General features: G+C 41.8%; 1 protein-coding gene across 1 annotated transcript; it reads right to left on the reverse strand.

Moving 5' to 3' along the window:
* Positions 1 to 396: 396 nt before the first annotated feature.
* Positions 397 to 20,427, reverse strand: LOC308549363 (complement receptor type 1-like; the record flags this gene model as incomplete). Its single annotated transcript, XM_081121899.1, has 10 exons — positions 397 to 503; positions 601 to 777; positions 2,236 to 2,628; positions 4,671 to 4,756; positions 7,882 to 7,981; positions 8,564 to 8,743; positions 10,756 to 10,974; positions 11,611 to 11,787; positions 19,477 to 19,812; positions 20,310 to 20,427. 10 exons carry the CDS (start codon positions 20,425 to 20,427, stop codon positions 397 to 399), a joined length of 1,893 nt encoding a protein of 630 aa, XP_080978025.1.
* Between the last annotated feature and the right edge of the window lie 6,025 nt (positions 20,428 to 26,452).

Below are 26,452 nucleotides of genomic sequence, written 5' to 3' on the forward strand. Positions count from 1 at the left end.
TGGTTAAAAAATTTCCTGAAACAATCCTTGCATGTTACTTATCTTATAAATAACACTTTTTAATATATCAAACTTTTTTTAACAACCCTTCTAGAATTTTTCTCTCTCCATGCTTACAAACTACTACTTATCCATATACTTAAAGACCCACCTAAATAGTTAAGAGCAGTTGTTATACTTCTGCTGTTCAGTTTATTTACCAATTTTCCTTTTTATATATCTGTTCACGGTTCCATATGGTTCTCACCATACATCTCAATCTTTGTTTCAGACGTTAGACTCCTTTAGTACCTTTCCCCCATTAGGCAGCCCCCTTCTTGGATAGATCCCCATTGCCCAGGGTATCAGCATATCAGCATCCAGCACCAAGTCTTTGGTCCCAGTTCCATGTCATACTCACCCCTCATCACAAACGAAGGTCACTTTTGCCCCAAGCTCGAGATTAAATGGGGGGAGCACACGGCCATTAGGAAGCTGGTCCAGGAAGGCAGCACATGATTTCACTGGAGAGAAAGAGAAACAAACAGAGGTAACAATGGCACCTGGGGCAGGAACCCCCGAGCTAAAGCTTTCAAAGCAGACGAGAGAGAGTGTAGGCACCTGCACATGTGGGGGCTGCTGGGCTCCAGTGTCCCTGGGGCGCACAGCGCAGAGAGGCAGCCCCTTGGAGGTCGTAGCCGGGCTCACAGCTGTACGTCGCGTCCTGCCCAGGGGAGAAGGTGCCCCTGTTGCTGAGGTTGTGCTTTCCATGCAGGATTTCTGGAGGCGGCTGACAAACTGGGGAAAGAACAGGTGCCAAGTTCCTGTCAGTTATGGAGAAATACTTTTTGCTAAATCTTAACCCATCCAAACAGTTAGAAACTCATAATTAGAGGGGTTCAGGCCTAACAAAGGAAGGCAAACGATACCCCAGCCTCCTCATTACACTGATGTGGAAGTTAAGACTAGGGAAGAGATGTAGCCACAGGCCTCTCAGCAAGTTAGAGGTAGAGAATTAAAGTCCCTTCTCCCCCACACGAAGTTTACAATATATTCATCATTCTAGCAGGCACGGACCCCTTCTCATGGGGCTGGCCATTTAGTGGAAAGCTGCTTGTATCGGTGGGCTTCCCAGGCACGTACTTGCTACACAGGCAACCCAGTCTCCAGCCTCCTCTTTCAGATAATGAGAAGATTGCCTGTTTAACAGGTTTCCCTTCATCTCTGTTTTAGTGGTCTTACGATCCAAGTGTAGTAATAATTCATATTTGTATCTGTCTCTTTGCCTCCCAGCTGCTCTCTCAGTGATTGCACAGGCTGATATGAGATAGTGGAAAAACTGTAAGCTCCCTCCATGTCCATATGGATCAGCCACAATATTTACCAACCCACCTCCAAGCCATCTATCACCACAGAAGAAGTCAAGACAAACCTTTGAGAACAACATGCCCTCAACCTGCCAGTCCCTGCAATGAGCAGGTATGTTGCTTAGAGAGTATTTGAGTCAAGACCTGCCCGCCTCCATTCTCAACCGTTTTGGTATTTTCTCAGGGCATCAGATCTCACTTGAACGTCAAACTATATGTATATCTACTTAAAGAGCATGAAAAATCTGTTTGTCTTTTAGCAAGTGACTTTCACTTTCCATCTCAAATTCCTAATGACAAAATATATGAGGGAGAACAGAAGAGGCAAACTCTAAGGTCCTCGTGACTTTTGTGATGCTAGGACATCGGTCTTCCTAAGCAGGTCCTTTCTTTCTATGATAGATGCTGATAGAAGTATGGAAAGAGCCACAGCATTCAGGCCCTAGGGTGTGACACACCTACTCCTGGGCATGCCATTTAGTGGCCCGTGATCTGGATGATTCATTTAACCTCTGAAAGGCCAAGCTAACCTCACTGTCATGTGGGCATAGGAATAGCACTATTTCAAAGGAGGCTTGAAAGAGTCAAGTGGATCCTGCGTATCGAGTGCTTACTACCTCAGCCTAACTCAGCTGGGACTTTGCCCTGAGACTTGCTCGATGGCAGCGTCCCAACTGTCTCCTTCCCTGATGAATTCAGCTCTTGTTTCTCAAGATGAGCACACACGTACTGAGGTGCACACACATGTACCCCTTCTTTATTTCAGGCTTCTCTCAAAGAATTACTCACAGCGCCCACCACACGCCTTGTCCCAGAACAAGCACTGATGTCCCGGGGCTCCTGCAGCCCCTGTCATCTGCAGGCCCCTCGGAGCCCCGGTGAGACTCACCCCGGGTGCAGCTGGGCAGCTCGGGCTCCCATCTGTTCTGGGCCCCGCAGTGCACACTGTAGGGTCCTTTCATGACAAAGCCAGGCTCACACCTGAACATCACGGCTTCGTTTAAGGAGAACAAGCTTTTGTTCCCAGACACCCTGATTCCGTTTTCCACCTCTGGAGGCGTGCATTTGTTAGGTATGATGCACTGGGGGGCAGGGCCGCTCCAGGTGCCCACTTGACCTCGGCTGGTGCAGTAGATTGATGGCTCTCCCACAAGGACAAACTTTTGCCTTCTATTGTCAGAGTTGCAGCGATAGGTCACCGCCGCCCCATATTCAAAGTAATCTCTGCCTCTGTCAGAGAAATATCCGTTGGCGATGGTTGGCGGTGGCTTACAGTGAATGCCTGGCAAAGGGACAGCAAGTTAAACAAAGCCTCGAGTTGTTAACGTGACACTTCATCATAAACTTTGGTGAACAGCTTTGTTAAAAAACCCCAATTACCAAAAGTGAACATTCACAGCACTTCTGCTCGTGCCTAATGTTTTCTAATGTCCAGACTTTGTGCACGACTGGAGATGTGGGAAGGACAATGTGATGGCTCCCGCCCTTCTCAGTGAACAGCGCTTCAGCACATGACCATATATTACATAGTCCACGGGCTTCTCCTTGCAAGTGACGAGTTTTACGTTACTTCACTGTTCTTAGTTCAGCTCTCTCGTTATACAAGGAATTGGGCTTTAATCTACTGGTTACTCATATGATGTCGCGCACATATAGTATCTTTATCAAAAAAAATCAAAGCAAAGAAGCTATGGCATCACTAATAAAAAAGAGATAAAAACTAAATATACAGTATCACACACATGATCATCACAGATTCAAAAGCAATAAAAATAACTGAATATATGTGCTAGTCTATGCTAATAATTTGGAAAATGCAGATATACTTTGCCATTATTGACTCAGGAAAAAGTAGAATATAGAAGTGCAAAAAATGTGTCAAAAATGCTACTCCTACAAAGATAGAAAGCACAGATAATTTTATAGACAAATTGAATCTAATATCTAAATATCAGATAACTCCTAGGCATTTTAAAGCATTCTAGAGCATACAAAGTATTTCTGTCATTTTTGGTGGGTAGACCTTAAAGTAGGAACATATTTATTTATTTATTTTTACTTTTAAGAAAATATTGAAGAAGATGCATATTTCTGGCAGAAAATTTGTGGAATAGAAATGAAAAATACCTTTCAGTCCATTATCTAGAAAGCAACACTGTTAGTTGTTTAACGTGTAATTTTTAATAGACACACACCATATTTTTTCTAAAATATCTTTGTTGGCTTAATAATATTTCAGTGTAAGAATGTGCTATTCGATTCCATTTGGAAGAGCTGTCCCTCCTGGCTAATGCATTCTGGCATATCTTAAACGCTTCATTTTCTTTACGGAACACATGCCTTGTTTCTTTAATTTTTTCCAATATGTGTGTATTTATTGAGTTGTAAGCAATATGCACATGCAAAACACTAAGGCATTAGGTGCTTTAAAAACAGATCAACGGACATTTTTAAAGCACAAAATAAAACTGAATCTCATCAGAAATTGTATTTTCTTCCGAATTGCCAAAGGATCATCTCACACCTGTTTGGAGACCATTCTTTTAGAAACATTGTTTGAAATACGCTCAACATTTGCATTCTTTTGGCTTTTTCTGTGGCAAACAAAACTGTAGGTAAATATTTGTATAGCAATATCCTTGCAAGGGACACAGTAACTGTTCTTTAAGAATAAACCATAAGATGGCAGGTTTCTCAATTCAAGGCATGTGTACAGTAAAGGGTTTTGACATCTATCGTATCCTGGCCTTTCAGAAAGTTTGCTCCCACTTAGGCTACCAGCAGCTGGGTGTGAGACTATCGATTTCTCCACATTATCACCAAAGCCAGGGGTGCACCCTCTTTATGCTCTTTGTGAATCTGTGATTGAGGACTCCTCTCCCTGCCCAGAGTGTGGGAAGCTCCTGTTGCACAGGACTCACCACAGACAGCATGTCACTGTTCAGACAAAGAAGAGAAGGAAGGGAGAGGGCCGCTGCTGAAGTACAGGGCCTGATGTGGAGAGTGGCAGAGAGGAAGCTGCGCCACTTTTACTAACTTTGCATGTGTTTACTTTGCTGAAGAGAATAATCTTCCAACTGGGAAGTGTTCAACCAACAAAAGAAGAAGTTGGGGTTGCTTTACATAAATTACACCCCAAGAAAAGGAAACACCAGAAGGAATTATAAGCTTAGAACATTGTGAGCACTTTTCAGGATCTGACTCTTTTTGTTCAAATATTGGAAGGATATCATCGCCAAGAGGGATGAGACTGAGTCTTCGTAATTGGAGGGGGAAAATGCTAGGATTAAGTGGTGGCTAAATGGGAAGAGATCTTTAACTCACGTTGACAGACTGGTGGCTCCGTATCCCAAAGGGCAGTATTGCCTGAGATGATGCATTTGGCAGATGAGGGACCAATGAGTTGATACCTAAAGGCAAAAGTGACAATTATTCTGTGCACCTCCCGTTAACTTCCTCAGGGCACGCATACGCGCCAGATTGGACTGAGAACAATCTGGGAGAAGTGTAAGGACTTGCCCAAACCCCACCTGTTCTACCCGGGTTTTCTTATTTCTCTTTTCCTGTCCCCTGACTATTGAAAGGGACATGTCATCTTTAATTCCTCATGGCAATACACGGCTTGTTAATTTTTAGCTGCCTTTTGGACTGCATGAGGAATGGAAATAAAACAGTCCTCTTGTAGGCCTGCTTGATAATTTCTTTCTTAAATTCTGTTTTCTTCTTATATTACTATGGCCATTGTAGAATTTGTCTGGGTGCTCCTGATGTTCGCATGTAATTAACATGGCTATGCCATTTAATTTGGGCAAGTTTCTTGTAAGTACAGGACCATCGTTGATGCTTTTAATCTTATTTGGAAGCCTTTGTCTTTCAATGGGAAGATGAAACCCTTCAGATTTACTGAATCCCGTGGCATTTTTATCTTGCTTTTGTCATCATTATTTAGACCACTGGTTTCACAGGGCCCAGGGATGAGGGTGCAGCAGTGAATGACACACACCTGCCTTCAACATGAGGGGTTTGTTTCGGCAGAAGAGAAGCTGCATTCCTTACCATTCCTTTTTCTCCCTTCTTATTTTCTATGTGACCCAGACGGGGGAACCTCTTTCAGGTGGTCTAATAATTTCGGAGTTAAATATCCAATTTTATTCCATTAGAAATGTCCTTTCATGTGTGTCTATTGTATTTAAACCCAGTTTCTCAACTTTAATATCAAAATATGCATAGTTTATCCAGTCCCTATATAATAGAAGTCTAAACTATCTGGCCCTGCTTTCTCCCATTCTGTAGTTTTATGGACACATTGTATGGCTCTAGAGGTTGTTATTGAATTATTATTATATTGAAAAGTTTCACTTTTGAACAATTAGTTCTGTCCTTGTATTTAGTTTCATAACTTTGTTGAAAAGAATTGACCATGCTTTTTTAAATTTGTTTTTTTGTTTTGTTTTTACAAACTTTCCACCTCACTGATATTACTTTTGTACTTTTTCCCTTTTTAAAAAATTATTTCTGGATTGCCTGGAATCATTCTTCGTCTTTCCAGAATGTGTACTTAAATAGTGTATTTGTTTCCTTCAGTATCTATTTGGAGCCTCTAGACATGAAGACTAGCTTGGCTTGTTAGAAACTCTACCTTCTGCAATTTAGTGACGTGAAGGGTCACCGTTACTCAATATGAAGCATTTCTTTTGCTGGCTTTATAGTTTATTAATTTCCTTTCTGAATTTTGAAGTTTTTAAAAACACTTATTATTATTATTGAAAATAAATGTGTTGGGGTGCTATTGGTCAATCAAGTAATATAGGTTTCAAGTGTACAATCCTATAATAAATCACCTGTATATCCACTGTGTGCCCACCACCCACAGTCAGACCTCTGTTCCTGAAATGCAGCCGTTTCCCTAGTGACGGCTGAGGAACGGCCTGTTCCTTTCCCTGTTAGAATTTCTGTTCCCTGATTTAACTCTCATTCTGTCTGTCTTACACACAGCTTCTCTGTTTTCTTTTTCTTTATTCTTTTCCACTAAACTCAGGGAGAATTGGATTAATTTTTTTCTTACTGTCTGCATCAACTTTCTGCATAATTCAGTGTGTTCACCACAGATTTTTGTTTGTTGTTTGACACCGTGCTTTCTAATCATGTGCAAACATTCCCAATTTCCACCTCCTCTGACAAAAGCAGTGTGCTATTGAAGCTCCTCAAAAATTTAAAAGGCCTTTTTTCCAAAAGTTTTCCCCATCTCTTGGAGGTAACTCTGCTTTGTAAGGGGAAATTCTTCCTGATTTCTCAGATTGGTCTCTATGGCACCACCTCCTGTGACTTTTAAGCTCAATGGTTCACTGTTTCATACGCAGGCAGGCTCACCTTCATTCAGTAATGCAAGAGGAAGACGGCACGGCCAGAAAATTTGTAGATCGTATTGAAGAAAGCTCAGGGAAGGAGAGAAGTATTTAGATTTACTTGAATTTGACTTTGCCAGATTATAGGCACCGTGGTCTGCTAGGCCTAGGGTGGCAAATACCTCCATCAGAGACCACAGATGACTTTCGGTGCTTATTGCTGCTCGAGGTTAGCCCAGATTCTCTAACGGGCTCAGTGCTCACAGTGTGCTCAGGAGTCCTCTGTACGCTGAGCGAGGGTAAGCACCAAGGGCAGGACCACTGCCCGGTGCCCACTGTGTGCCTGGGGTTTTCACAGGGGATCTGTTACAGGGTTGAAGAGTTCCTCAGAAAGTTCGGTTCAAGTCCCAGGAGTGTGACCTCATTTGGAAATAGGGCCTTTGCAGATGAAATCAAGTCAAGATGAGGTCACTAGGATGCCCTGAATCCAACATGACTGCCATCCGTATAAAAAGAGAGAACTTTGGACATAGATCCATACAGAGAAGAGAAATGCTATGTAGAGGCCCAGGCCCAGAGAGAAGGCAGCCGTGGGAAGGAGAGGCAGAGCTGAGAGCGGAGCTGTCACAAGCCAAGGAAGGCCTGAGGCTACCAGAAGTTGGCAGAGGCAGGAGAGGTCCTCCCTCAGAGGCTTCGGAGGGAGCATGTCCTGCCAACACCTTAACTTTGGAATTCCAGCCTCCAGAACTGGCTGAGAATAAGTTTCTGTTCTAAGCCACCCAGTTGGCCGTGCTTGGTCATGGCAGCCCTAGCAAACTAACAGCGCATTACCTTTAAGGCTTGCTGCTCACACAAGAGCTCCATGGCCTTCCCTTTGTTCCCGCAATGTCCCATCTGAATCAGGGCTGTTTATGTCCTTTGACTATGCCCTCCCCTTATTCCAATCCTTACTACCTGATGAATATTTCCTTTTTCTTGTATGCACTATTGTGGTTTCCATGAAGATTACAGATTTCTCCCTGAACCTTCTCAAACCTTAGCTCATTTCAATAAGGAGTTGAACACCTATATTCAGGCTTTTAAAAAGCGGCTGTTAATAGTCTGCCTGGTTCTCCTTTCCAAGATGGGAATACAAGGTAAGTATTGCGATTCTGCAAATCTTGAACCAAGATATGTTATTGCCAACTCACCCTGTATTACAAGAATAATTAATTCTGGATCCGAGCTGGGTGTCCGTGTCTATGTGCGTCATGCCATTCACAGGATCTGAAGGAGTTGTACATACTTTACCTATAGGGAAGAAAGAGCATTTTTCAGCCAGGTGGAGTAATCTGAAACTTGTAGTACATAAGGTCCCAACCTGAGTGCAGCTTACTAAAGAGTACATGAAATTCTGATTGTTCCACTGATTTTTCCCTCAGCAGACTGCCTGAAGTTCAGCTACTTTCCAAGCACCACTGAAGCGAAGTCCTCTGGCCCAGATCTGTCTTATCTCTACTTCAAATTTCTCATCAAAATATAGAGGTTACTTACAGCCTTATGTCATAGCAGCATAATTTTCTGTCTTCCTACCTGTTACTCAACAGCTTATGTCTCCTTACAATTTCTTTTCTGGTCTCAAGTCATTCATTATTTACTTTCCCATGAGGGATGGTGGTTCCCCCCCGCCCTGCAAATATTTCTTAAAACAGTCTCATGAAACAAACTTTTCAACTCGTAATTAGCAATGACCTACACCACCAACTCTTACATCCACCCCTCTGGACACTTTTGAGGAGCAAAGTTTTCTTATCTCTAAAACTGGAAAATGTTAAACAAGATTCTATGGGTAAATTGACAGACATGGGAAGTTCCGATGCAGGGTTTACTTACGTTTACAGCCATGCTTGGCAGGTGACCACTCCAGGCTGTCTAGGCACCTGATAGAGAATGGCCACCCGTAGTACTCAGGGCTGCATGCATACTTTAGAGTTGTCCCGACAGGAAATGCAGATTGATGGGTTTGGACTTTCAACTGGGCAAATGGAAATTTATCTGGAGCATTACAGTAACCTGGAAACCAAGATATCAAGGACATCAGATTTAACATAAAGGTACCCAATGCCCTTCTTTCTCTCTCTCTTATTAGATTTGATGCCAGAACAACAACAATAAATGGTTAGTTCGGGAAAGATAATTTCCTTGTAACCTTGTGAGGAAAAGTCCCATTAGCTCATGCACATTAAAAAATATACTATCTGGCGGGTGTTCTGCTATCTGGTCATTTTGCTCATATCATTTTCTGTAAAAGACAACTTCAATTCCATTTTTGACACTTTTAGGGAGCCAGAAAAAGTCCTCCTGCCCAGGTTCCACCAATCCTGTCTGATTTCCTTGTACTTCAGTAAACTAAAACCCCAACGGAGGACTCACAAGCTTAAATGGAAGACTGAACGTATTTCTTGACACCAGGAAGCAGCCACCACATTTGTACATCTGATTCCTAAGCAAGCCACTTCAACACAAGGGGAAAACAAATAGCACTTCTTCAAAATAAAACAAAACTATACCTATATTGTAAGGAAACATTGTTTGAAGTGTAAATTGAATCAGATTCTGGCGTTAGCTCCATGCCCCCAAGGCCTATTATCCCTAGGTTCACTTTGGATTCTGATAATGAGAATCTAAAACAGTACATATGCTTGGAAAAGTAGAAATAATTTCCCCTTGGTTTTGACAATAGCTTCTCTTTTAGCTTCTCTTTCAGCTGCCCACCACTTCCCTTCCAGTTATTTACTCAAATAGTAATGACTCTACTACAGCCAATTCTGCACCCAGAGCATTTTCTGTGCCAAGATTTCAAAACCAATTTCTCATCCCTTGAAGATAAGTCAATCCTTTTCCTCAGTATAAAAATGGGGCTTATTTTCAGGGTTTTTCATGGGAAATTGATCCATCTACAATGCCAGTTTATATCTATCTTAGAGCTTAAATATTAGATCTACTAGTTTCTAGTTGAAAGAGTCCTTATGATGACTGGAATTTCCCACTAAGGCCAAATCACACATGAAGACAGCCTGGCAGGTCTCTAGTCTAAAAATGTAGCTGATAACACTAGGGCTGCCATCTCAGATAGGGTGCTGATGAAAAAAACACACACCATGAAACATAGGGGAAGATGGTCTCATACTATGGATCCAGTAAATGTGGACGAGGCCTCTACATTGGTAAACAAGCTCCTAAGTGCACCCCCAACCGAAGCCATGTGATGAGGGGGAGAGTGAGGGTAAAAATGACTTCTGAGCAACTAGCACTTGGTCCTTTCTTTCCTGTTAGAACTGCTCCTTCTCTCAGAGTTTCCCAGGGGTCAGTAGATAATGCCAGACCTGGGGCCCCTTCTGTAACTGACCTGTTCCCTCCAGTCTGCACTTCCTGATGGTGGATGTCAAAGGAGGGGTTGGGTGTCTTAGGAAACCATCTCCAGATCTTAGAAATACACACTCTCTTTATGTTGCATTTTTCTTTCCTCTTTCTTTCCACCAAAGTGAGAAGACTTCAACAACTAAAACAACTGGGGGCAATGGAACAAACGAACCCTATTTTAATTAAGAGCTTCGCCCAAATTGGCTAAAGGAATCTATGTGGTTTGTCTGTAATGCAGCTGAGTTTTCACAGAGAATGCCCAGGGCTCTTAGGCCAAATAGGTCATGAAGAGCGATGTTGCCTGGCTCTATTGTGTACTGGCCCGTGCTTCCCTCCAAGTCCTGTCGTTGGCATAACTTATGTTAGTTAAGGTCCATAGGGGTTTGCTTTCCATTTCTATGCCTTGAAAGCATTTTCCTTCCAATGCTAGGTAGAATTAGAAACCCGCCCCCCTATGTCCTTCTCTTCTCACCAACACTCTAGCAGCAAAGGTCATGAGACTCTCATGTGCTGACGTATCTTAAAGTCATTTATTACTTTATGCTTTTGCTTTGAATTGTGTCAAGTGCACAAATACGCAAGATGCTGTAATTAGAAGATTTTGGAAGTTCTGTTCTAGACATTTCTGGAGCCATTTGGGATGGGGCACGGTATGTAGTAACCTGGGAGTCCACAGCGAGGGGCAGGGCCGCTCCAGATCCCATTGCCTTGACTGTCGCTTGTGCAATGGATGGTGCTCTCCCCAAGGAGGCTCAAGTTCATCCGTCTGTCTGGGTGGGGGTCACATGTGTAAGTTACTTCTTTTCCAAAAGGAAAGATTTCCAGAGGTTTTCCTGTGTGTCTTCCATTGTGGATATCTGGAGGATTTTGACATAAGATTTCTGGAAAGAAGACAAGAGCTGTAAGTTCCTTTGAGCAGTTTTCACCAGAGGCCATCTACAGTCGTAGGGGGCTATGGTTAGTGGTACCTAGAAAACACTTATGACAGTATATCTTTGCTGTTGGCCTTTGATGAGATGGACTAAACGAAAAACGATCTCAATGTCACTGTTCATTGAACAAGTAGAAAACAAAAAGATCTTCCCTCCTGGTCTCTGTCTTATCCCCATCTTGTGCCTCCTAGAAAAATGTAAACTTTATTTGTTAGCAAGGTGTTTACTCTGTGACTCAACCAGTGTAAAGGTCTCAGAGTCTAGGCTTTTGTTCATACCTGCACTTTTCTTTCCTTTCCTGAGTCATTCATCAGTTTCTGTTGTGAAAATGGCAGATCTCTAGTGAGTAGAGATTTTTCCTCAATCATGCCCTATAAGGATAGCTTCTCATGAAATGACTTGTATTGAAGGTGCCAGGAACTCAAAGCAATAGGAAGATATGACCTGTAGGAATAACTCTCACATCTTACTACTTAGGCAAACTTATCAAGTCATAATTGTCTTAATTCCCAAATTTGAACAATTACATCAGGTCTTATGGATGTTTAACTAATACAGAGGAGTTCTCAGTCCAGAATTACTTACGAAAACACTCTTTAGGGCTTGACCACACAGAGCCTTCTAGACAGGTGATAGAGAAAGAATCCTTCTTGTAACCAAGGCGGCATTTATATTGCAAATGTGTTCCAATGGGAAACTCAGCCTCGTCAGTCGGTGTTATACGCATGGCAGTTGGAAAATGTGCTGGGGCTGTGCACTGACCTGAAGACCAAGATCACATTGACATCAAGTTCAGTGGAGGAACTTCTACTCCACCTCCTCTTTTCTCCAATATGCTTCATAGATGTAATCAAAAAAGAAAATGAACACTTTAATTATCATAAAAGGATTGCTTCCCTTAGCAGCAACTTTAGAAATTAGCTTTTTAAATCAGCATCTACCCATTTAAAAAGCCCCTGCTGTTTTGAAGGCCATTAAGATGCATCTATATCTATATTCATATCTATCTATATCTGATCTATATCTAATATGTATCTATTTTATGTATATCTATATATCTAATCTACCTATTTTTTCACTGAAGGGCAAACTAATTCATAGCTTCACATTTTAGTCAATCAGAAATTCGCCAGGCTCTGGCTTCATCTCTCACATCCTCTTGTGTTATCAGAAGCATCATTCATTTCTCCACCTATCTGCATTCTCAGCAGACCACCCAGACCTAGCAGGACTATAAGCCTCTTCTCTGGCCTTCAGGAGCACTTATAGCTGTTAAAAGATGTTGCCAAGTCAGACCTGTAGCACAAGAAAATTCAGCACATGCTTTGTGGACAAAGCTCAACAGCTAAAGCTATGCTTTACTTTATGAGGGCATATATTTTATAATGCATATCTTGAAATTAAATATTAGACTCATTTACTTCCCCTTAAGACCTAAAGATTTACACTAAAGTAATAAAAATACCATTTAGAGTTAAACATTCTGTAATAAGGAAGAAATATCTGTTGGAAAAATATTTTACATTAGGAATATATTCCCTTCTGTTTTGATTAATCTTCTATTTCTCTCTGCACACTTTATTAATTCAAATAATGGAGGGTAGATTGATACATATCAATCAATTGTTCAATTTTACTAGACTTCAAATAATCAACTTTTGGATTTATTGATTTGTGCTTATCTTAATTTTATCTTTACTGAAATTTTACTGAGTTTATTTGCTGAGTTTAAAAAATATAATTTCTTAAGATGGTAACTTAGATTTTTATTTTCAGCTTTACATAATTTCTAAAATAAGCATTCAGATTATTATTTTATTCTGAGCATAGATTTAGCTGTATTCTCAATGTTTTGATGTACCATATTTTCAGTTTTTGGGTTTTTTTAACTTTTTAAAATTCATTGGGTGTTATTGGTTAATAAAATTAAATAGGTTTCCAGTGTACAAATGCATATTTTCAGTTCAAAACATTTGGTAATGCCATTGTGATTTCTACATTGGCCCATGGCTTATTTAGCAATGTTATGCTTAATTTACAAACATTTGAGGAAATTTTCAGCAGTATATTATTATCAAGTTTTGAAATTGACACTTATTGTATGTCTCAGCATATAGTCAACTAATGTAACTGTATCTTATGTATTTTTTTAAAGAGGTGCATTTGTGGTGGTAGGTGTAGTGTTTTGGGTATGTCAGTGAGGCCCAATCAACAATAAATCATATTTGCTTAAATCTTCTAGATACTTACTGATTGGTGGGGGAGGGTCTGCTTATTGTACCAGATGCTAAAGTAGTTGTGCTAAAACATCCCAATTTATAGTATATTTATCTTATTTCTTTTTCCAATTCTGTCTTTTAAATTTTATTTTTATTATATTTTGTGATAAATTATGTCTAGTAATGAATTTTGCCTCAAATTCTCCTTTGTCTAGTTTATATGTAGGACAAATAGAAAAGAAATAATAAGGTTGTAGATTTAACCTTCATTATATCAATGATATTTTAAATATAAACACACAATAATAATTAAAAAAAAAAAGATTGTCATAATGCCTCATTTGTCAAGTCAGCTTTCTTTGGTTTATTTTTGCATGGTATGTTTTCCATCCTTATATAGACATCCATTCTTTCTCTGAACATGTATATTGTTTCTTTTATATGTACCATATAGTTTTTATTTTTAATCATTAGGATAGACGTTCCCAAACTCACTCAGTTCACAGCACTGTTAGGGTCTCAGTAATTTTTTCATGTTGTTCCTAGACAAAAAAGAAACATTTAACAGTTCCATCTGTTAGATAATTAGGTCCAAACAACTCAGTAAGCCTGTTTCCACCACAATTTGATAATGGGATGTTGGGCACTGCTCAAATTCTCAGACCTTGGAATCAGACTGTAAACTGCCACCTTATGTCCCCTCCCATATGATTTTCATTCGGTACTTGTTCCTTCTCACAAGCACTGCTGAAAACCCAGCCTTGCAAAGATCTGGTGTCATCGAGAGGAACCTAGTGCAACCCAGTGTGTCCAGAGGTTCTCTGAGCTAGTAATTTACACAGTGTCTGAGGGATATCAAATATTGCTGGGGCTCCACTGAAAACTCAAAACACCCCAAAAGTCCCCTGGGAGTTCATGGAAGGCCCCCGGTGCCTCAGCCCCCAGTTTGGGAAATGCAACAGCATGACAACCTGTATTTAAAATGGAACTGCCTGTTTATATTTAATATAACTGAAATTATTTGAGATTAGATCTACCATCTTACTATTTACTTTTTGTCTTATGTTTTTTATTCTTTTCTATTTTGCCTTCTTTGTGATTATCAGTTATACTTATTATTTTATTGTTACTTTTATTACATTATTTGTTACACATTCTTTTATTGTTCCTTTAAAGAAAGCATGCATCCTTAACATATTAACCTGTAATTAACAATTATTTCCCCAATAACGCAAGAAGCGTTAAAAATTCTAACTCCATTTACTTTCCTCCTGTCCTTTGTTCTATCATTATCACATATTTAAATTCTACACATATTTTAAACTCCCACTAGTCATATTCAGTGCACACACTGCAGGTTGTTGGGCTACAACCATTTGCTACTAAGCTGGACCTAATGGCAATGGGCGACCTCAACAGACTCAGCTAAGATTTTGAAAATCTGTGTGGACATGTGTGGTAGGCTAAGTAATGAGTTCCCAAAGACATCCACACCCCAGTCCCTGGAGCCTGTGGATGTTACATAATATGGCAAGAGAGCTTTGCAAACGTCATTAAGAATCTTGAGATGGGAAAATTATCTTGGATTGTCTGTGTGGGTCTTAAATATAATCAGAAAGGTCTTTATAAGAGGGAAGCCAAGGACCAAATCTCTGTCAAAGAAAGAGATTTAAAGATGCTACATTGCTAGTTTTGAAGGTGGAAAGGGAGACCACGAGCCGAAAGGATGGAGGCAGACTCTGGAAGATAGAAAAAAACCCAAGAAAAGCTATGCTGTCCTGGAGCCTCCAGGAGGAACACAGTCTTATGAACTCATTTCAGATTTGACATCCTGAACTGTAAGAGAATAAATTTCTGTTGCTTTTAAGCCAGTGATTTTCAACCTTTTTCCTCTCATGGCACACATAAACTAATTACTAAAATTCTGTGGCACAAGAAAAAAAAATTTTTTTGGCAGATTTGAGAGAAAAAAAAGGTATAATTTTAATTCATTCACACCAGCTATTGTTGTATATAGGCTGTTGTCATTTTTTCACTTGACAATATAAGGGAAAAGAAGTCAGTGGCCCTGACTAAATAGTCTGGTATGTTTTAAAAATTCTTGCGGCACACTGGTTGACAATCACTGCTTTCAGCCATTATATTTGTGGTAATTTGTTACAGCAGCAGTAAAAAACTAATACAGAAGATAATGGCATATAGTGTTGAAAACTTTGAATTCATAGAAACCTGGCCTTGAAACCAATGTCTTCTACTTACTAGCTTTGAAGTCTCTGACCTGCTGCTAATCTCATTGAGCCTCAGTTTCATCTTCAGAAAGCTGATGATACTATTTACCTGGTAGTTTTGCTGAGAGTCAAAATGCAAAGCATTTAGTAGCACCTACCACATAGAAGGCATTTGGTAACTAGTCGTATAGTTATTATTTATAGACAAGGAAAATGCTGACAGGAAGAGTCAAATATTCTGCAGAAGTGGGCATGCTCACTTTGCTTCCAAGAGTTTATTTCCTGCTCTGTGTGCAGAGCTAGTTTGGAATAAGCCTGTTTTGTTGGGAAAACACTGGAGGGTCAGTGACCTGTGATCTCAGAAGCTCTCCTGAATGTGTGTCCCAGCTTCAGCCTGGGATTTAATCTTTACAATTCGTGAGCTCTAGCATGGTTCCCACCAGACCTCTGACAGATATGAAGATTTCTGAAGAAAGTGCATCCAACTAGCCCTTAGGCCTGGATGATTGCTAAGTTGTTTTTTTCCCTGCTTAATGGCTTTGACAAGAATTAGGGGACTTACTCTGTGCACCCTACTTAAGCAAAGAATGGTGGTCCAAGAAAGCTCAATGTCTTCCTTATTTTTCTCTAATATTAGACAGCCTATATCTATCACATACATTCTCCTTATTGAAGCCCAGTTGTTAAGCAAGGATGCGCTGGCTTGGGTTTCTTGCCTGTCTTTTGACACTCTGTCCTCTAACTGAGCTTTCCCTTTCCTTAAGTTTAAGACAATATGTTCTTTCTCCTGTCTCTGCTCTCCTTCCTGTGTGATTTGCTTTTATCTTCACGCCATGTCCACTCTTCTTGCAGGTCTCTGCTAAATGCCACTTCTTTACAGATATCTTCCCTGGCCCTCTTAAGGATTTCAAATCTAAACTGCTTCCTTCTACCCCATAATAATTTCCAATCAGACATTTTTCTTTTTCTTTTATATCTCTTATTGCACGTTGAGCTTTTTAGACTTGTGTGATTTTAAAATATCTATTTCTCTCAACAGATATAAGACATGCACATCAGGCATTCATAATATAAAGACAAGACTCCATGGTTCTCGTTCCTCTAAACTTACACCTACTCCAAGGGCTTAACACTCACTGCATATTTGTTTCAACGCAGAAGTAAATGATGAATTGCCTACAAAACTTAAAAAAAACAACAACGTCAAGAATCCAGGCTATATCTCTAAAAGCTCTGATTCAGTGGGTCTTGGTTACAGACCATGAGCCTATGTGGTTAAGGTTTCACAGGTGATTTTTGGTTAGATAACAGCACTTTGAGAACCACTGTGGTAAACAGTAAAAATCTATCAAGTAAGCAACAATTCCTGTGGTTTCAAATGCTATACGTTCACCTTTTCTCTGGTTGATATGTGCGATGAATGTAATTTTGATGTTTGTCTCACCCATTGATGCTGGACAAGGGAAGAGATTCCAAGTGGAGCTCCTCTGACTGTCACTGCAAAGCTCACAAGGAGGGGGCTGAAAGAAATCTAAAGCAACATAGCAAACGGAATAGCTATTCTTGGAATGGCAACCCTTTTCTTTAATTACCTAAAATTCTTCCCTGAGTTCTAGGAATAGCATAGGCAATAATAAAAATGCGAAATTGGATAACAGCCCCAATGAAAAGGGAGAAAGCTTTGTCTAGTTTCCTTGCCCTCCTTTATTGCCAACCTCTCCAATTATGATGAGTTCCTACGATAAACTCAAGATCCATCATTGTTTTTTAAAAAAGAGTTTGTATAGCTTTATTAAGATATATTACATACAACAATTGAAAAGTATTTAAAGTGTACAATTTGATGACTTTTGACATATGTATGCATGGTGAAATCATCACCACAATCAAGACAGCAAACATTTCATCACACTCCCCAGTTTTCTCAGGCTCTTTGTAGTCCACTGATCTCTGTCTCTAAGTAACCCCCACCTGCTTCCTCTTACTACAAACTGATTTGACTTTCTAGAATTTCCTATACACTGAACCACTCAGTTTGTATTCTTTTTTTTTTCTGGCCAACTTTCACATAGCATAAATATTTTGAGATTCATCAGGTTGTTTTATATATATATATATATATATATATATATATATATATATATATATATATATATATATATAAATTTTTTAAATTTTTTTTTGCTGAGTAATCTTGAGCTGTATGAATATACCTTAATTTACTTTATCCATTCAGCTACTGAAGGACATTGAATTGTTTCTGGTTGTTGGATAGTACAAACAAAGCTGCTAGGAAAGTTCATGCACAAGTCTTTGTGTGGGCATATGCTTTCATTTCTCTTGATTAAATATTGATGAGCAACATGCTTAGTCATATGATAATGTGTTTTTAATATTTTCAGAAATGGCCAAGCTGTTTTTCAAAGTGGTTCTATCATTTTACCAATGAGCAGCATGTGATATTCCTGTGACTTCATCTTATTTCAAGCACTCGGCATGGCTGGTTTTTAACATTTTAGCCATTCCCGCTGGTGCATATTGCCATTGTAGGTTGCTGCCTTGGACGACACAGTCTACTCTCAAATACTCCTGATTTGAACTTTCCCTTCAAGGCAGGTCGGTTTATTCTGTGCTACAAGCAAACTCGCTGGTGATGACTTCCACATCTGTTCTTATTTGCTTCAGGTAACCTTATTAGAATTATTTCACTCGGTGTTTCTAAGCTCGACAATTTTGAAGTTACATTAGATAAAACTAAGCAAAGGAAACCATACACCTCACCTGAGCATATGTAAACTGAAATATGTCACAAAACACAGCAAGCAGACCAGACGCCTCTCCTGCCTACCTACTCAGCATCTCTACTCAGCAGGCTGACCTGAGGACCAGGAGAGGGCGACAGAGACTGTTTATATCAAACACTAGTAATGCTTCATTGGTGTGCTAATTTTTATATAAATCAAATATCCCTGTGGATCATCTGGTACAACTGTTTTTTGGATCCACTCCTTAAATGCTGCTTAAGCTGAGCTCCTTCCACTCAGCCTTTTCTGATCACTGGCGCTGAGATGCCTCCTTTTCAGTCATCCTTCGACCTTTAGGTGGTCATGTGTGACTTCCTAATCAAGGCTTCTTAGATCTGCCCGGGGATTTTCGGGTTACAAAACACTATCACATATACTTCCTCATGTAAGCTTTGCAATAGCCCTCTCAGATAACAGGATGTCAATTATGTTCATTTTACTCTCGTGGACACTGAAAGTTAGGGATGCTAATTGACTTGCGGGAGATGCTGGACAAACTAGAACCCTGGTCTCCTAGTGACAGAGATTTCATAAAATCTCACCACCCTAGGCCTATATGCATCCACCTTGGAGGCATAGCTCCCTCACACTTGTTTTCAACTCCAAAGAGCCGTGACATCGCCAGCATTCCATCAGTAGTTTCTTTATCTCAATTACTTTGGCAAGTAAATCGCTAGGTAGTTTAGTTTAGGCTGTTCCACATTAGGAGATTATTGTGATAACCTTAATAAAAATTTTTTTTGTTGTTGCGGTTAATAGTGCGTGGGATTGTTAACACGGGCAAACTACAGCGACCTTGCCTTAAAAAGGGAGCCAGACGCCCAGGAGGTCCACAGCGATTTCTAAGCACTAACAACAGATTGCTTAACTTCCTGGGGATACTTCTCTTCCGAAAACCCAACTTTAGGCTTTATCACACCTCCTCGCCTTACAGGTTACTTTCTGATGCCTAAGGAGGTAAACTATTAATACCAGCTTTTATGAAAACTTGGGTGTCTGTTTCCCACACACTTAGAAGAGAAGGGGGCATCCAATAGTGAACGCAGAGTGTCTAGTGACAGCGAAGAGCAAGCTCAGTTGTCGAGAAGATGCTGGACAAAAAGGTACGAGCCCAGCACAGAGGCTGAGTCTCTGCGGCTGAGAAGTCTTCTGGAAAAGCCAAAAAATTAGAAGGGACGGCTTCTCATTGAACTTGTTTACCGATCTGAGGTTGCAAGGAAGGAAGGGAAGGTGTGACCTCAAAATTTCCATCATAGCTAGAATAGGCTTTGTTTTGTACTAAACAAAGGGCTGGAACAGGACGCTTGGTAAACACCTCCAGGGGCCCTTCTGCCCAGGGGAGCTGCGCCTGGGTTGCGGGCTGGGCTCCGCTAGCCCTGGGGGCCCCAGGCCCCCGCACCGGCGCCGTCCTAAAGCAGGCGCTCAAGTTCACGGCGGGCACGGAGGCGCAGGTCCGGGAGCCCCTGGGCTGATGCAGCCGGGGGCAGGGCGGGCTGCAGGTGCGAGCTGCGCCCCCGGCACTGCTTGTCCAACACCCTCAGGAACCAAGCGCAGAGCTAGTGGCCGGGAACAGAAACGGATGGACTGACAGGCGCTGTGCTAGACAGACCCTTGGCACTCTTCATGCCATTTGGGGAGCAACACCGCGAGGCGGCCATATCGCTGCCCTCATGGCACAGGCGAGGAAACAGGCGCGGGCAGGGGTGGCAACTTTCCTCCCAGTTCAGAAGTTTCTCGGATGAGCCCCCCTCGGATGGCTCGGATTTGCATGCCCCTTTTCTTGCCCTAGGATAAGCGCCAGGCCCCCTGGCACGCGCGGTGAGCAGAGAAGGCGAGGAATCCCCGACGCGCCCGGCCCCCGGCCCCTGCGCTCTGCTCTGCGCGGCGCACGGAGCCCCACCTTGCGGACGGGAGCTCGGCCGCTACCCAGAGGCAAGGGGGGTCTGCGGACACAGAGGGGACCCCTCGCTCTCTCGCAAGCTTAGCCCACCGCAAAGGAAATCCCAGCACCCGCGCGCCCGGCCGCATCTCACCCCAGGCTGCAGGCAGCGCGAGCAGCGCCAGAACCGCCAGGGGGGCTCCTCCGAAGCAGGAGAGAAGGGGCTCCGGCGGCCGGAGAGGCGCCCGGCTCCTTGGAGAAGACGCTCCCATCTTGCCCAGGCACCTCTAGTAACCCGCGGTCCGCTGGAAGGAAATCCAAGTCATGGGAGACCACAGTCGGGCTGCGCCCGCGGCCTGGGGAGCGCGGCTGTGCTGCTGGGACAGAAAACTTTTGACCGCAATTTCCCCTTTAATGGGCGAGGTCTTTTCTACTCCCAATTTGCATTTTTTTTTTTTTTTTCTAGAGAGTTTGGCTTCCAGAGACCACCTTAGGGGCCGTGCACAGGCACAAAATCGAGCAGAGCCTGGGCTCCGCCGGGTGCTCTGCGCGCCTGGATGCGCCGGCCGGGCGCGGGGGCTTCTCCCGGCCCCGCGGCCTCCCTCTCCTACCCGCCCTTTGCCCTTTGCAAGAATTCGCGTGGGTAGCTCAGCTCCTGAAATGCCGGCTGTTTGTGTTGAAGCGACAGTTGCAGGCGACATGTACAGCGCACAGGGACTATAAAGAACGGACTTTTAAAAAAATTATTATTGTTTTTAAAGAGTGACTACATCAGATTTGAATTTTAAAAAATAGATTTCTGTCTGGAGTATGGAGACTGGATTGGAATAAGGCAATAGTGTACGGAGAGACCAGCGAGGAGGCTTTGCCTTCATTAAGTTAGGTTTGACGGGGGCCTAGACTGGGGAGAAAGTGGTCGATTAGAAGATGCTGGAGATGGAAGGAACGACATTTGCTTGTGCATTGGATGTTGCTTACTTCCTTTCTTAAAGTTAGTGGTGAGAAAAGTAAAATCAATAATTCGCCTCAGGGTTCTAAATGAAAGGTTTTACCATTTATTGAAATAAAAAATATGGGGGGGGCATATTTGGAGCATAGGATAAAGAGTTCATGGGGGTATGTGGCAGGCTGAATAATGGCTCCCCAAAGATGTCCACGTCCTAATCCCTAGAACCTGTAAATATGTTACCCGACGTAATGAAAGATCTGTAGATGTGATTAAATTGAGGAACTCGAGATGGGAAGATGACTCTGACTTCTCTGGGTGGGTAACGTAATCACATTGCTAGAGGGAGGCAGTGGATCCGAGTGGGAGAGGGCCAGGGCTGGAGCAGAGACCGGAATGATGCTGCCATAAACCAAGGAACGCCGGCCCCCTCTAGGAGCTGGGAAAGGTAAGTCAGGAACTTTCCCATGGAGCTTTCAGGAGGCACCAGTCCTGCCAACACCGTGATGTTAGCCCTGTCAGACTCTTTTTGAACTTCTGAACAGAATTATAAAACAATACATCCGTGTCATTTTAACCTACAAGGTAACATGTTACAGCAGCAACAGTAAACTAATAGGGAGGGAGGGTTGCTGGATCAAGGAAAAGTGTAAAAGGTTTTGGTTTTTTAATTGAGAAAGCCTTGGGTATGGAAGAGATGGAGTTTGTTGAGGTCCAAGGGGTATGGGAATATTCTAGGAAAATGCTGGCAATATGGATTGTTTGTCGATTATGAAGCTGGACTTCCAGAAAGGCCCGACAAGAGGCCCTTTAAAGAGGAAGCATTGAACGTTTTTGTGTACCATGGATCTCTCTACCTGTTTGGTCAAGCCTATGGATGCTTTCTCAGAATTATTTTTAAATGCATAAAATAAAGTACATGAGATTACACAGGAAACCAGTTGTATAGAGTCAGTTCTAGCCATGATGCTTTAGAGGTCTTTAGCCTCTGGGACAAGAACCCCAGGTTTCAAAATTATTAGGAACAAGAGCCACTTGTTTCTAAAGCAAGAGCTGGAATGAGTTCTGTGGAGAGTGGAAGGATTCCAAATATTAAATGCTGTAGAGCAAGAAGAGGCTCGAAAAGATATTGTAGCAGATATTTCAGTAAATGTGTCAACTCTTTTCTTCTCCATCCAGAGCTATGACTTGTGGTGGAGCAAAGACACTCAAGGTGGAAAGCTATACTCAGGGCAGCTTCATGAATGGAGACCCACAGTCCAGCAAACCTATCTAACTCAGCATGCCTAGCCTTCACTCACATAAAGACTCCAGAACACTGTCTAACTTCATTTGTTTCCTCCTACTCAAGTCTCAGCGCCTACCCTCACTAGCTGAGAAAGGACAGTGTCCCAAACTCAAGGTATGTTTTTTATTTTCCATTAATTTTCATTAGTCTCTCTTCCAAGACTCTCCTGTAAGAAATATCTACGTGGATCATATCATTTATTGCACCTCCTTTGTACTACACCCAATACCATTCTCTCAAAGTTCTCTTATCCTTTCAAGTTGTTCTCAACAGAGCAATGGAAGAAGCAGCCATGCCCAGGAGGCTGATGAAAGGGGAACGAAAGATTCAATCCCCCAGCCTCACATCACGTGCTATCAGAATGGACCACTCATTACCACCTAAAAGCACTGATCTCCTAGCATCTGCTTTCTCCCCTCATTCCTTGAAGGTTTTAGCTCCTAGCTCCTAGCAACCTTTCCCACTCTTCCTGCCTTCGTAGTCCTCAGTGACTCCATATTCACAGAGATGCTATTTTCAAATACCTGGCTTTTCAGTGCCTTGATCTTCTCTGTCAATGATCTTGTCCTTTGCTCTACTCTGCCACTTAAGTCCATGGAAGTATCTTAGATCTCATCTTCATTAAGCTACAACCCCTTCAGAGTTTCAACCATTCTACTATCAAACCAGCAATCCTGTCCTTCTATTTTGCCCTGACCCAACTATCTTTGTATTTCTCAGTACCTACAACCCATGGATCTCACCGTCATTTTCAGTCTCAAATTCCCTTAGTGTCCTCACTTTCAGCCTTAGCCGATTAAAGTCCATGGTCCATCACTGTAATACTATCTTGCATACAACCTCAGCTCCCTTGCCCTTCTCTCGTTTTATTATATGCATTAGACAAACAATAATATTGGTTAAAGTCAGTTCTCCATAATTTTGCCTCTGTACGCAAGAAGCTGAATGTGGCCAGAAAAAAACATGTATCCATGATGACTAGTCTTCCTTTAAAGACGACCCATTTCAAATGGACCATTGTGTTGCTGCCAGGTGTTCCTACGTATTTGCATAGTCCACTTACTCTGTCATTCTCCTAAGTGACTATTTCATATTTTTTATATTGACATTGAATTAAGATGTCTCCTACAGCATACTCAATCTCTGTTTATACCTTTGTTTCTTTGCTTCAGAGAAAATAGAAGCAATCAGAGAGAATTTCCACAAACTTCTCTCATCACTTCACCCCAAGACCTGTATCTGGCCTATATAGCTCTTTATCTCCTATTAGTATCGTTATACTGTTCATACCACTATCTAAGGCCCACCTCTAGTGTAGCACCGATCATACGCTCTCACTTTCTCAAAAACATCACTCCAGGAATCTTCAGCATCACTATTTCCCCCTTTGTAATGGATTTGACTATAAACATGCAGACACATTATTTCAGTTTTCCTTGTTTTCCTTCTAATGTCCTTTACTTGGAACACTTTCTAACCAGATATCTATCTGCATGACTATTCCCCTCAGCTTGAGTTCTTTTGCTCAAATGTGACCCCCATCAGTGAAACTTTCATTGGCCATAATTAACAATTGCACATCCATTGAACTTTCTCTCCTCTTTCACTACTTTATACATTTTAAAATATTGTACTTATAATTTTTGTTGTATTACTGTTTGGCAATCTCCTTATTGTCTGTCTCTCTTCACTAGAGTAAAAGCCACATGAGGACTGTCCTTTTATCAGTGCTGCATCCCACGATCCAAAACATTGCTTAGCATACCAAAGAATGAACCTAATTATTTGTTGAATGAATGATTGAAATGATTGTGGTAGCGATGGGTAACTATTTTTTTCAGCTAATGCACTGATAAAGAGAAGGGAGATAGTTTAAAAGAGAAATGTGGGTGGTTTGGGGAGGAGTTGTTTTTAGATGGTGGATGTGAAGCATATTTGTTACCTTAAGTGGGCCTTTTTGTCTGGAACTGGCCTCTTGATTATTCCTTTGGGAAATTCCCACTTTCACTTAATTCCATGTGGTTCACATAGACCATGGTCTCTCCACTGTGACACCGTTCCCATGTTGAACCAGCTAATTCTTTGTTGTGGGGGGCTGCCCTGTGCACCATGGGGTGCTTGGCGGCATCTCTGGCCTCCACCCAGTAGATGCCAAAACACTCCCCTCCTCCAGCTGTAACAACCAAAAATGTCTACAGACATTGCCCATGTCTTCTGGGGGAACTTGATGGCCCCACCTGAGAACCACTGAGGTAGATCAATCCTATCACAGCTCCAAACCTGGGTAGGTAGCTCAGGCCTTGTCATTTGCTATTTCCCTGCCCAGGCCCTAGTAAGTGGTTCAGTTGGGGACATGTGACCTTTTTTGATAAATCAGAGTCTTTTTTTTTTTTTTTTAAATATGTCTTTATTGATTTCAGAGAGAGGAAAGAAGAGGGAGAGAGAGAAACATCAATGATGAAAGAGTCATTGATCGGCTGCCTTCTGCAGGCTCCGTTCTGGGGATCGAGCCCGAAACCTGGGCATGTGCCCTGACCGGGAATCGAACCATGATCTCCTGGATCATAAGTCCATGCTCAACTGTTGAGCCACACAGGCTGGGCATGAAGGGACTTTTGAAGGAGTTCCTGGAGAGGAGAAGCTCTTTTGCTGCAATGCTAAGCTGAAGAGGTAGGCGCTTGGCATTGTCAGTTTTTAGGGAGTGTTGACTACAGAATGGCCAGCAGGGACAAGCAGAACCAGGGGATGGAACAGATTCCTGAGGATATGATTTGAATATTTAATCCTTGTTTTGACTGAAGCCAGCTTCACCCATGACCTTTTCTGCCATTGGATATAATAAAATCCCTTTTTGATCCAAAGAAGTGTGTGATGGAATTCTGTCACTTGCAGATGAATGGTACTGGCTTGAGCAGGATTTCAGGTAGAAAGGAGCCAGCGATGAGAGAGGGTATAACTGATGGAGCAATGTCCTGGAAGAAACCGGGATGGGAGAGAACAGTGCTGTCTGAAAAGTGGTTGGTGGAAATGGTAGAGATGAGAGGGTAGAGATAAGCTTGGAGGGGGGGGAGGGGGAGGGGGAGAGGGGAGGAAGGGGGAGGGGGAAGGACGACTGGGGATAGCTGTTGACTAGACAATAGAAGAGAAAGTCTTGAGGATGAGGGAATTGAGTTTGTGGGTTGAGAGTTTGACTAAAATGACTAATAGGATTCAGAATTCATCATGTCAAGTCAGGAACTCTAAAACTCTAAGACTATGTCTGTTATTCAAGAGTACATTGACTCCACAAAAAAGCTGTATAAGGCAAGTATTTTTTAAAGATAAAATTTATTTGAATATCTAATGTACACATTAAATAACACTGACAAACAACCAAGTCTTCTGACAAAACCACCAAGACTATATCTAAAGATTGAATTGTATACAAAAAACTCTGGCATTAAAGCTTCATTCCTATAATTAAAAGAAAAAACTTGTTGAGTTGGAATTACTGATTATGGAAACACAAAGCGTATAGTGTGAGAAAAACAAATCAAGTGGAAATAAAAGTGAAATGTTTAACTGCATCTGAGAAGAAAAACCAATGTTAAAATAAAATCAGCCTTCTCTAAACAGGTAGTCCCATGAAAACTATAGGAAATGCTTCATACTCTGACTAAATAATTAAAACCACACTATCACCAAAAGTATGTGGTAACAGTAAGTATGATGATTTTTTAAAAAGAAGAGCCTATATATAAGGACAGTTCCTTTTAGTGCCTTCCTTTAAAAGGTCACACTTCAGAGCTATGTAATTGTTTACAGTCATAGCCTGGCTCCAGGCACATAGCAGGTGAGGCTTCAAAAACTCCTTGAAGAGCACGTGGCACTGAAACTGGGCTCCCATCTTTATCATTGAGCAGACTTTCTTTGTGGGGCTTGAGAATAAGGCCATTGGAAGTTACAGCTCATGAAATCATTTCATTGATGTGGAGCCCGTACAAACAAGCTTGCTGATATTCAAATGGTTTCTTTCCGACCCATGTTCAGTTGGATTCCAAGCAAGAAGGCACTCTGAAATAGA

Source organism: Miniopterus schreibersii (assembly GCF_964146895.1).
Source record: "Miniopterus schreibersii genome assembly, chromosome: 19".
Taxonomy (NCBI): domain Eukaryota; kingdom Metazoa; phylum Chordata; class Mammalia; order Chiroptera; family Miniopteridae; genus Miniopterus; species Miniopterus schreibersii.